Genomic DNA, 13,399 nt, shown 5'->3' with positions numbered 1-13,399 from the left:
AGTTTTGATCGGGCACCTGCTATGTTTCATATAATTTACTTCAAGACCCCAGTATTTGTGAAATCATTGTCATTTAGTATAACTTCTTGATAAAGTAGGTGGAACAATGAGTAAAACTTGCTCGGCTGAAGAAATTGATGACATTTAATTGGTGATAATTTAATACATGTCCAAGTTGAAAAAGTAAATGTCTGACAATGTAAGGATTCTTAAAATTAATGATAACAAAGTTCCCTTTATTTTTTTTGTGTTGTGAACCCACCCACCCACCCAACCGTACGTGCAGAAAGAACTTCATTAGAATTTAAATTACCCACCACCATGAGGAAATCTTCAACCAAAAACTTATGATTTACAATAACATGGGCATTTCTAGGAAATTGCAGAGACTGACCTGCACAGTTCCCTACCCTTTCTTTTCCCATGGTGTATTGTAAAGACACCTACCTCCTCCAGAAACGGATCATCGGAGTCAAAATGGAAGGCAAAGAAGTAGGGCCCAACCCAGACTCCTTGGGACTCGGATGGGCATGGACAGGCCTGCTCTTTGTCCTGGCCTTCACTTAGGCACATTTGTGTGCCCTTGAATGGCACCCAAACAGGAAGTCCAGGTACAGATAAATCATACAAGATTGTGGGAAATGAAGTCCTTTGTCCCCAAGAATGCAGTTGTGCATCCTGCGCTGTGGTGGCCTCTACCCCTTATATGGCGCCCAAACAGGAAGTCTAACCTCCAGGCACAGATAAAACCCCACAGAATTGTGGGAAATTAAGTCCTTTGCTACCAAGAATGTAGTTGTGCATGCAGCACTGTGGAGGCTTTGACACCTTTTGTGGACTCCAAACACGGAAGTCCTGCTTCCAGGCACAGATGAAACCCCATAGAATTGTGCGTAGTGAATGCATTTGCCACCAAGAATGTAGTTGTACAGCCCTTTTTCCAACAGACTTCTTCTAGTGTTCCAGGCTTATTGAGTTCAACAATTCATTGCTTCACTCTATAATTAATGACTAGTATACAGAAGAAACAGAAAATATTTCCAAAGTATATTAACCTCAAAAAACCATAGGAAATGTGTCTTTATACCCTTTCTTTAAACGTGAGGCCAAACTCTATCTGACTTCCGAAAAAGGTGTGATACAAAAGCGATATGTTTGCCTTTCCTTAAATCATAGTAACATTCTATACATTAGAATTGTACTCATTTGCAATTATTGAACAGAAAATGCCCCTTTGCATTTGGCTGAGAAAGCCAAAAGGTTGGTCACACATTGTCAGATTCTCAGCTTTCCTTTCAGAAGCATCACAAATACCTCCTGCACAACTATTAAACTACAAGCCCTCCAAATCTATTTCTGCAACAATGGTTTTAGTGTTCACATTTCAGAAAGTCTTTTTGAATGAAAACCATACGACCTGTAAATTTGCAATGGATGACATGTTCTACTCCCCTTGCCCTTTCACTCAACACTATGGGGCCCTGAGGTACATGAGTATTCATCTCTGCAGCCCTCTAATACAGAAACATGGCCCCTAACTATTACCAATTGCTAGATGGGCCGTATTAATTTACACCAGTTGCAAAATCTCATGTGGTAGAGGATGGTAAATCGGCATGTTCCTGTCCACATACAATCAGTAAGAGTGCCCCCTTAATATTGATCAATAGCAAGAATATAAAAATATATGTTACCTTAGCTCATCTAGTCATGATGTCAGAGCTGTTGCCCGTCGACCATCCAGGACTGCACTCCACTCCCTTACCCACTGCATCAGCTCTCTTTCTGTTCTTCCTCTTGGCCTCTGTGCCAGCCTGTGTCTCTTTCAAATCTGCATTTCATAGATTAGTTTCTAGTCTTTAACTGCACTGTGTCATCTGATGTGTATTTGACTGTGCTATGATCTGAGTTTGTGGCTGTTAGGTTGAAGAGTCCAACCCAACCCTGCCCCACATTGTTGTGTCTCTAGCCATTCAAAGATGCCCATCTTTAATGTTGAGTTAACTTGTTGCTCTTGTTTGAGATTTGGATGCCTGGTGATGTTCTGGTATAAAAATATCCTTGCTCTGATCACCCTGCTAATTGGTGTGATTCCAGACTACCAATAACAGATCTACACTCCAGTTGCAGCAGATCCAAGTCCAGGTAACACCAAATTATAGTCTATGTAACCGGCGAGCCCTGCACACGCAAACTCAAGTTTAGCAATCATAGTAGTGCATTTAGATACATGGATGTACAAAAGAGAATTGGTTTAAGACTGTACTTGACACATAAGCCAGTGACTTATATCACAGAGAAGCACAGACTCTTCAACCATAGATTTGTTTGACTAAAGCAATAAAACTAAAAGAATAGAGCAATTGGACCCACAATAGAACTGCAAACTACTCATGGGCTCGTGATGACCGGCTACCAGAAAAGAAACAGATTAGACTTGTGGGAGCTTGAAGAAAGGTTTCTACAAAGAAAGACAGATAAAAGTACTAAAACCAAGTGTGCTGGAGTATGCATGCATTGTACTGCTTATTTGTTTATTGTGCTCCAATACTACATTGTTCTCACTGTCACTGGTGTCTGAAATACAGAAGGGGCTTCTTCTCAGTCTTGGGTCCACTTGCTCCATTGGACGGTCAATCATCCAAATGTGATCTATTGTGATCTGTTACTGAGTCACCAGACAATCAGTAACAGGCTAATGAACAGATTTTATAGTCACCTAGATCTAATCCCCTCTTCAAACTTTGTGAATGGTTTGCCACCTGAGTTTGACTTGCTGTACCAAGATAAGGACTGCAAGTGGTAGCATTCTTCAATATACAAATATATGAAATGCATTGTTTAAATGAAAAGTATGCATCTCCTAGCTCCTAAAGCTGAGGCTGTTTCATGTTTGGTTTCATTACATTATAACTGTCATTTCATTTGTGATGACAATATAAATGTAACATAATTTTTAAATCTAACGAAATACTAACTAACTGAAACACATGCATACCTATGACATGAGCAGTAGTTAATGCCCAAAACCTGCAACATAACTATTACGGGATTGTAAGGTAGGATTAAAAATGTATTTATTGTCTGTGTATGCATCTAGAAATATTTATGAATTCATAGAGAATGCATGTGAATTCACTCATTTACAAATTTAATCGATGAAAACATTAAAATCATGAGGTCACCACTGAAGATATATCATGCAGACATTTTGCAGAAATCTGATAGTCTAGTGCCTAGAGTTTACATGCATTGTTTATTTCCCCAGACCATCAAATAAAAGGAAACCTTGCACTATTGCATATTTCTTAAGGCTTACACCCTATGAAATTTAAAGATTCACTTACCTATACCTTGCAGTTCACCATAGTTACAGTATGTCTACATGTTGAATAAAATATGTGATTTCATTTACACAGGTTTACAGAGAAGTAGCCATCCTGTGATATCTAAATAGCCAAGCATTAGCTCAGATGAGGTACCTAAAACAATATCTCGGAGAGATGTAGGCAAGATATTTAGCACCCATTAACACACAGACAAGAGATCCCTAAAGGAGATGAGGGCTTTAGTTGCACTATGCATAGTGATTTAGGGGAGTCCTTTAGCTAAAGGATCACCCTCTCTGATACTTTCATGGTTCAGTGGTAAACCTGCTCTGGAATCATGTCAGCCACATGCCTTGGGAAATAGCTGGATTTCTCCTCTCCAGGATCTTCTCACTCTAGGGCGTGTAAAAGTTACTGCATGTTAGAGGATTTTCAAACAAATAGATTTTTACCAATTGGAATTTTTGCAGAACACAATATTTGACAGGGCTTAAAGTTATTGAATAAAATCACAGATGCAAAAAGAAGTACTTTTCACATGAAGTAAAGTTATCTGACTATACCTCGTCATTCTGTTCTATTGTGACATTTTTGTCTGCAGTCCTATGTCCAGCTGGAGCGTTGAGCACTTTATGATGGATAGTAAATTTTCTGTATGGGTCACCAGAATCCATTTTCTGAAAAATAGTAAGGGTATAAGACTTAGAGAAAGCGTTAAAGCTTCCAGAATACCATCAATAGTTGAATTCTATCTTAAAATGTGTGCACAATCTAATTCTCTCAGAGGATGGTGGATGACATGGTCAGTATGGCAGAACTACATTGTACTGCACAGTTTAACACAATGACTAGGACTGTAAGGCCAAGCAAGTCCTATAAAGGTCATCTATTGCTGTGCAGTGTACCCAGCTCAAGATATGTCTAGTTGGTTCTTGGCAAGAGAAATATAGTTCCATATTGAAATATTACCAACATTTAGCTGTCTGAATTACATTTATGAAACAAAAATATAAATAATGAAATGGTCTGTAGGTCAGTGAATGCCTATGAGCTTAATGTTTTCAATAATTGTTTTGAGGACAGTGTTTCTATGAAAAGCCATTGGCATGGAAATATGTAAGAAAATGTTAGTAAAATGATAATAATTGTGGCAAGTTGTGAGCGAAAGAACAGGTATCATGGTGAAGAGTTATTCTTTGCAAAATAGTTAATACATCGCTGAAAAGCAGCACAGAAAAATATAATCAAGAGATCAACTATTCTATGGTTATGGTTAGAATGGAATCCCCAGATCAAAAAGAATCAGTTTAGTTATTTACTAGCCTATAGATGTGTTCAAATTCATTTAAATCCAGAATATCCCCCCAGTCTAATAACCTTGCAGATTATAGGTAGATTTTCCTTCATGTGTGAGATGTGCAGTACAACATCAGGTGTTTACATCGACACAATCCAGTGCCTTCTTCTATTAACCAGGCCTGTCGTAACTGGCACCAAAGGTGGTTGTGAATAAATGTGAGAGAGGATCGATTTTGGCATATTTATGATGGCGCACAGGGAAAATGCTGTGCTTGTGAATAGAAGGCTGTGAGAAAGCCGTGGAAACCATTTTGAAGGCCATAACTAAAAGGAAGAGCCGCTGGTAGAACTGTAGCTTCTATCATGTTTCTTTAACTGAAACTTTTTCTCTCTTAGGTGAACCTACTATACAGTGTATCAATTTGAGACAGTCCTGGACTGAGGGAGCTCCATTTTTTTGTCATCTGTGAAGGGAACCCTTCCCCTTGGGGCATCATAATTTTAGAACAACAAAATAAATGCATACTTTTATAATATATACATGAAAGTGTAGAGTACAGATTTTTTTTTCACACTTCTGACACGCACCCTCCTTTGAGCATGATACACTTTGAGCACAAATGCAAGCGGCTCTATGGCAAGGGTAAAAAGTAAGGGTATCAATGGGCAAGCCTGTCTCACGCCACAAGCATGTCTCCTTTCTGGAATCACCCAATTTACACATACCTTGGTCACTGGTGGTTGATAGAGCAATTGGATACGTTTCAGGAAGATCTCTCCCAAACCCAACATTTTAGGAGTACTACAGATAAAAATCCTCATTCTAGGGAATCAGATGTGTTTTACTTAACTAGAAAAAGCACCACTGCCGGCAGATCAGGATCAATGTGGTATATTAGAGCCATAAGGGTGTTCATATTTTAATGTGTAGATCATACACAGATGAATCCTGACATGCCGGGTACGACCAGTCTGGACATTACAGGCTTCCATCTACTTGCTAATATTTGTGATAATATTTTGCTTTCTACATTTAATAGTGCTAACGGTATGGAAATTGGGTTGTTGGTTGACTGGGAAATGAACCCTGGTCATGCAATAACCACAATCCTAGTCAGGGTAAGAGGTAGGCAAACCCTAAATTAACCTGTGCTCACCCTCTGGTTGCTTGGCACAGGACAGTTAGGCTTAAGTTGCGAGGCAATGTGTAAAGTATGTGTGCAACACTTCAAACTGTAAAACAGTGCAACACCACACAAAAAGATCTAACCACAGGTTTAGAAAAATAGTGTAAAATGTATTAAATAAAACAAGTCCAAAATGACAAAAATCCAATTTGTAGAACTAGAGGTATTGAATTTCAAAGATTATAGTGAAAATTAGCCCCAAACATCACAAAGGGTTATGCATGGATATCTGGTCGCACAGGACTAGGACAAAGCCACAAGTTCAGGCTGACCGCTATGAAGTGTGGTCCGGCTACAGGGACCCAGTTAGGCCCACTGAATAATTTTCCTTAAACCCTGGTTGCAAAGCATTGCATGGATCCGCATTGAAGATGCGCTGAGCAGCATAGGCGATGCTTCGGATCTGGGTTGTGATGAGGCTGTGGTGTGAGGTCCTGATGTGTTGACTTCAAGGATCCTGTCAGCGGGGCTTGCGATGCAAAGTCCAGTCTCGAGGATGCGAGGCACAGCAGAGGCGATGCGTCGATTATGGTGAGTGGTGAAGCTGCGATGCAGAGTTTTGTCGTCGTTGTTGAGGCTGCCGTTTGACGAGGTATGCAAGGAGCTTGCTCCAAGAAAAGCATCACAGAGTGGTGGTCCTGCTCGGGGATGCATCGCTCAGCAGAGAAGCTGCATCAGTTCTGCAGGCAAGCACCTTAGGTCCACTTCAAAGGGCCCAGGACTGGGGTGATACCACTTTGCAGGGTAGACTCACAGATGGCAGAGTCCAGGTGCAGGGGTTAGAAGTCCTTTATGTCCCTGAGACCTCAGATCATGAGGCCAGTCTACTATGCCTTCGAGTCACTCTCAGTTCTAGGGTCATGTGATGGAGGTCCAGTCCTTCTCACCCATGCAGGAGTGCAGCAGGTCATTAGGCCAGCACAGCAAAGCAGGAGTCCAGCAAGGCAGCAGTCCAGCAGAGTGGCAATCTTTCAGCAGCACAGCAGTCCTTCTTCCTGGCAGAATATCCAACGGTCCAGAGGTGTAGTCAAGCGGTGGTATCTGAGGTCCAGTACGTATACCCAGTGGAGCCTTTGAAGTTGGGCAGACTTCAAAGAGATGCCTTTAAAGCGCACAGAGGTCCTCCTTTGCTGCCCTTGCTCCAGACTCACTTTAGAGGGGTATGCAGCCCTTCTTTGGGGTTAGGATACAGTCTATTTAGGTGTAAGTGAGGCTGGGTCAGGCTGTTCCCTCCTATCTTGGCAGGATGGCCCATCAAGTCACACCTAAGCTTCCATTGTGTGTGGTTGTCTAGGGAAAAATGCAAAGCGCAGCTGTCACCCACCACAGATATGTGATCTCAGACAGGCAGCAGGCACCAAATTCTTAAGGTAAGTGGTATTTTCAGAATTGCATTTTAAAATACAACTTCACCATAAGTTTAGATTTTAAATTGTGATCTCAGAGACACCAAACTTGAATCAGTTACATCTTCCCATTTGCAAATTACTGTTATAAAATGTACTAAGGTAATCCCATATGTTATTCTATTGCAGTAGTGAAAAATGACTTTGAGAGTTTTTCACCACCAGGGCATGTAAAACTTACAAGTACATGTGCTGCCTTTTAAATACGTTGTACCTTGCCCTCAGTTGTCCAGGGCCTACCTTGGGGGCATCTTATATGTATAAAAAGGGAAGGTTTGGGCCTGGCAAACGGTTTATTTTGTCAGGTCCACATGTCAGTGTGAACTGCACAGCACACACAGGCTCTTCAATGGCATCCCTGACACATGGTTAAAATCCTACTTAAGTGGTTGTCACAATAAGTGCTGCAGGCCCACTAGTAGCAATTCATGTATAGGCTCTGGGCACATGTAGTGCACTGTACTATGGACTTCTAAGTAAATGAAATATGCCAATTGGGTATGAGCCAATGTTACCATGTTTAGAGGAAAGAGCACATGCATATTAGCACTGGTTAGCACATGCATTTTAGCACTGGTTAGCAGTGGTAAAGTGCCTAGAGCCCTAAGCCCAATAAAAATCAATTCATCCACTGTAGGAGGAGAAAGGCAACAGTTTTGAGGCGACTCTGCAAAAAGGGCCATTTTCTAACACGGTCTACAGGAGATGCACTGCCCATCAAATTTTATTGGTTTGAATAAGGGTATTAAAAGAAATTCCTTCATTGTGGGGGGATGAAAGGGGGTAGTATTCCTTTGTGAGAGACACCTCATAAACCACCAATAAATGTAAAGCAACAAAGTCAGCATATTAATTTTAGAGCTGAGTATTTAGTCGTTCTACCTAAACGACTAAAGAGAGAGTCAGGGGCAGCCTATGGCAAACCAACTGTCCCAAAGTATCATACACCAAACACAAAAGAAGTTGATTGCCTATACCAATAAAAAGAGCAAGGAAACCTTGGTTAGAAATAGAGATTCCAAAGCTGTAAGTCACATGTAGTCTAAAGAGAGGCCATCCTTAAATAAAGAGGATGCCTCACACACAATATTGTGTCATGCTTCATCATAGGCATCCTCTCCCACCCTGGTAAGATGGTGCTACTAGGGCGTACTCGACTTGGCGAGAGGAGGGAGTTCTTACATAAAACTTACAGGACAAAATCGGGATCCAGTTCAATTAAAAATACCTTCAGGTTCCTCAGTTGTCACCTTTTTTAGTGCGGACCTGAGGTACGTTAAAAGCAATAGTGATGGCAGAACCTAAAGAGCATAATGTCTCTTAGTCCATCATTCATTAAGCCAACATGTTTCTGTCCACACACAGAGCCATAGAGATCTGGTGCATTTGTCAGGGCTGTCTGAAGCGGTATCGGGTGTCCCAAATATCTCATAATACTACAGTGGGGGAGTACACCTAAGGTGCTCCCAAGTGAATCCTACCTGGGTTACTCTTATACACACATCATCAAGCACCCTAGACTGTAGGGGATACCAGAGGCTTGGTCAGAGGAGGGGTGGTGGCCTTCATAGTCACACATTCGTCAGAAGGCAAGGCACCCTGGTGCACCTAAGTTTGTCCGCTCTCTGCTGGTTCTATACCTGGAACTTATCCACTAGCCAATTATTTAATGACTGTCTGACTTCCTCTTCCGAGAGGGTTACGTTTAGTGGCTTCCCATTCTGATCATTTATCCATTCCAATTTGTCCCTCTCCATATCCCCTTAAACATGTATGGTTGGCTATAAACATCCATTAATGGTTGAAGTATAGCAGTCGACTCAAACTGGCAACTACCACCTGCATCCATTTTATGCATTACCGTGGTTGTGTTCCTTCACCCACAGAGTAATTAAGCTAGACCTCATCGTGGTGTAGTATCGTTACCATAATGTTGAGACTGAGTTTGTCTATTAATACATCATAGATTCCTCTGCCGGTAAACTCAATCATTTTCTACACCTGTCAATTTTCATCAGGGTGCATGGCTCCAACACTGCTTAGTATTTGATACTCACAGATAGGAAGACGCATTTAGTGTTCTATGCACTTTAGAGGCTTATAATTTACTATCATTCGCAGTTTCTAATATTACAGAAGCTTCTAGTCAGTCTGTGCACCTTTAAATCTCTCATGTTTCTCTCTTTCTTGATTTCAGTTATCATAGCTTCATAGGGTCTCCTTCAGCACTGCCCTGGAACTTCTTCACATGTCTGCAGATTTGCTCTTCAGATGCTACTTGTGAATTAAGTTATTCCGTCCAGTTCACCTATTTCATGGACGTTAAGACAGGAGCGGGCAACTTTCCACTGCAACCGTGGTCTCCTCATTGGCCAGAGAGGCCTAGGAGTGGAGCATCACATCTGGCATATGTCTATTCATCTCCATCTGTCACCATACAGCCCACAACCAGAACTAGAGCACTGCGCTCAGCAATGTGGGCGATTGAGAGCCAGGTGGGGGAATGCAAGTCTGACTCTCTCCCGGGCCTTTGCCTCTTGGGTCACCACAATCAGAGATCAGAAACTGTTGTTATGTCCTGTGCTCAGTGTCTTGGGGGCCCAGAAGCCGCAGGAATGATTTAAACATAGTCTGGAGATCACGTCTCCATCTTAAATTGTTTGACTACTTCCTCAGAATTTGGGATTGTCACTCGTCGCAGCATCAGGGCTTTGCCCCCATATCCCCATCCTCCTGCACATCATCATTCTCACATCTTAGAAGCTTTACTGTCCCCGCCTGTCAGGTCCAGAGTGTGCCTCTATGGTTGTCTGTTTCCAATTCCTATGATATGCATAGGTAATTCCAGGAGTAATCAGCTGTTGTAGAAATTTACTGGTCTAGAGGGAGCAATTAGATCTATGGATTCTGTCATATTTTAGACAAAGCAGGCAGACCCTCTTAAATATGGCAATTTTAAAGATTTGGTATATGTGTTACTGGCCTCAAATATGAGGTATGAAACAAGTGTGCTACCTTGAACGCCTTTATATAAAGGTGGGAAACAGCCTTTCAAATATGACATTTACCACGCGATGCCTTTACCACGCATCCTTTACCACGCAATTTGCTTATCACACACTCCCTAACCCACGCAGGTCTTTAAAACGCATAGGCCTTTGCTATATATATATATATATATATATATATATATATATATATATATATGAGAACACAACAGAAGCCCATTTCTGAGGACAAAGCGCTTTATTCCAGGCAAATGCAGCACAAATTCTTCCAAACGTCCAACTAGTTTCGGCATTTGCCTTGATCACGGACTGGGAAGCTGGAAACCAAGTGCGTACGTGCCTGCATTTTATAGGTGTATTTAAAGTCACATGACTGTAAAGCATACAACTTCCAGAATGCCACGGGGGATACAGGTAAGTGCTGACATTTAAAGAATAGTTCTCATAATTCTGGCAATCGTTAATCCTTTGCTCATGGCAGCCATCCCGTGCATTACACATTAAATAAGACCAAGTGGAATACAGTCACGGCAGTTTGTATGCCAGAAATGCTGAATATACAAATGTCCCGGTGGCATTCTGGAAGTTGTATGCTTTACAGTCATGTGACTTTAAATACACCTATAAAATGCAGGCACGTACGCACTTGGTTTCCCGCTTCCCAGTCCGTGATCAAGGCAAATGCCGAAACTAGTTGGACGTTTGGAAGAATTTGTGCTGCATTTGCCTGGAATAAAGCGCTTTGTCCTCAGAAATGGGCCTCTGTTGTGTTCTCATGTTGTTGAAGTGACGGGCTTCTCCGTGCCCGCCTGTGAGAGGCCGCCCTGAAGGGTCGGGGGCTCCTTTCTCGGAGGTGTTGCTGTGGATATATATATATATATATATACATTTTCCACTTAAAAAAACACAGGTTTCAAGGACGTTATAGTTAGTCTGACATTCCACTCGTACAAAACCATCATATATAAATATATCACATTCTTAAACTTTTTAGAAACACTCACAAACACTGGATGATGTCATCAGTGATGCCTTTCGAGATGTCATCAGTGATGTCACTGACCATGTCATTAGTGATGTAATATGTGACGTCAGCAGCAGTGCATTGTGGGGTGTGGGTTATAGTTAGATCAGCTAACTATAACAGCTGAATTGCTCTGGTTTTGTACGAGTGAAATGTCAGATTAACTATAACGTTCCAGAATTCTGTGTTTTTTTCTGTGAATTTTATCTCTATGTATTCAATCTCCTCTCACTCTTACAAGGAAGGAATCAGCACTCAGGTTGTAGTTTGGAAGTATTTATTCTGCAAAGGACGTGATCCATGCATTTCGGCCCATCCGAACCTTGGTAACGATACAAGACGTCATTGCAGCTTCCTTATTTAAATGTACAAATGCCTCCAGTTGCCAACGTTAACAAAGGACTACATATTGCATTAATCCAAAAAGCTGGCAGCTATATTGGCCTGATCACAATGCAAACATTCAGGAATTCATACAATAAAGAAAAGATGATTGCAAACATCAACATAAACAATGGACTACACATTACTTTGAAGTGAAAGGTTATTGGCCATATTGATCTGGGCATGTTGAGTATTATAATGGTTCTTACACAAAAGTAAATAAAATATAGGGGTGTTAATATACAAACACTATCCCTAAATAAAGTTCTAGCGATTATAGTTCCATTTTTTATTCACAGCTCGTTTGAGATGTCATGAGTGATGTCCTGAGTAATGTCACTGAGCATGTCATGAATGATGTAATGTCTGAGGTCATAGGCAGTACATTGCGGGGGCATAAGTTATAATAATAATAATAATAATAATAAAGGAGCTTGTAAAGCGCATGGTGACGCCATCTCGGCGTGTCCCCGCGCTGTGGAGAAAAGTCAGAGCCAAGAGATGGCAGTTTAAGAAGAAAACAGAAAGGTTTTTAAAAGTTTCCTAAATAAGGGCTCTGAATCCGCTTGCCTGATATTCATGGGGAGAGAGTTCCATTCTTTGGCAGCCACAACACGAAAAGAACATCCGCCCATTCTGGCTTTCTTGACGCGGGGAATTTTAAGCAATCCAGTTCCCCCAGAGCGGAGAATTCTATTAGGCTCGTATGGAATAGCCAGATCTGTCATATAAAGGGGAGCTTTGTGTGAGATAATCCTATAGCACATTAAAAGAGCTTTAAATAGGACTCTCTTTTTTATGGGGAGCCAGTGCAGAGTGGCTAGGGCTGGCATAGAGGCTGACCTTTTCGGAAGTCTAAGGACTAGGCGTGCTGCTGTGTTTTGGAGTACTTGAAGTCTCCTGAAGTTTTTTTGTGTGGTTCCGAGCAAGAGCACATTGCCATAGTCTATCCTCGAGGTCACTAGAGCATGGGTCATAGTGCGCCTGGCTTCCAGAGGGAGAAGGTCTAGGGTACGGTTCAAGGTCTTCATTACCCCGAAACATTTCCCAACCACTTTATGTACATGGTTATCATAAGAGAGTCTGGGATCAACCCAGATCCCCAGATTCTTAGCTGCTTTACAGGGAGTGGGTAGCGGTCCCAAGCATGATGGCCACCACTCCTTGGTCCAGCTCGCATCCCTTCCTCCAATTACCAGAACCTCCGTTTTTGAGCCATTAAGCTTCAGGCAGTGCTGGGTCATCCAGCCTGCCAGAGCCTGCATGCAGGTTTTAAAATTGTTAGCATCAATGGAGGGTGCTTGAGACAGGGAAAGGAGGAGTTGGGTATCGTCGGCATATGAGACTAATTCAATGCCGTACGATTCAACCACTTCCGCCAAGGGGGCCATGTAGAGATTGAACAGGGTGGGGCTCAGGGCGGAGCCCTGAGGTACCCCCTGTTCTAAAGCTATGCTATTCGAGCGATGCATGCCTCTCTGAACCTGGAAGCAGCGGTTGGTGAGAAAAGCTTTAAGCCAGCCCAGTGCTTCCTGGGTGACCCCGGCTTTGTTCAGACACTGCAGCAGGATGGAGTGTGCCACAGTGTCGAACGCGGCACTAAGGTCAAGCATAATCAAAGCCATAGTCTGGCCCTCATCCGCACCTGCACGTAGGGTTTCGGTCGCTCTCAGTTAACTATAACTGCTGAATTTCACTGGTTTTGTATGAGTGAAATCTGAGTCTAACTATAACGTCCCTGTAATCTTTGTTTTTTTCAGCA

General features: G+C 42.0%; 1 protein-coding gene across 1 annotated transcript in view; it reads right to left on the bottom strand.

Annotated features, from left to right (window-relative positions):
* Positions 1-3,886: 3,886 nt before the first annotated feature.
* LOC146796253 (uncharacterized) overlaps positions 3,887-13,399 on the bottom strand; it is a 253,960-nt gene continuing 244,447 nt past the window's right edge. The window contains exon 4 of the mRNA XM_085631284.1: positions 3,887-4,006. Coding sequence (XP_085487410.1) covers positions 3,887-4,006 — 120 coding nt within the window. The remainder of the gene's footprint in view (positions 4,007-13,399) is intronic.

Source organism: Triturus cristatus, chromosome 10, assembly GCF_964204655.1.
Source record: "Triturus cristatus chromosome 10, aTriCri1.1, whole genome shotgun sequence".
Taxonomy (NCBI): domain Eukaryota; kingdom Metazoa; phylum Chordata; class Amphibia; order Caudata; family Salamandridae; genus Triturus; species Triturus cristatus.
The sequence above is the reverse complement of the archived record's forward strand: the minus strand, read 5'-3'. Positions and strand labels throughout refer to the sequence as shown.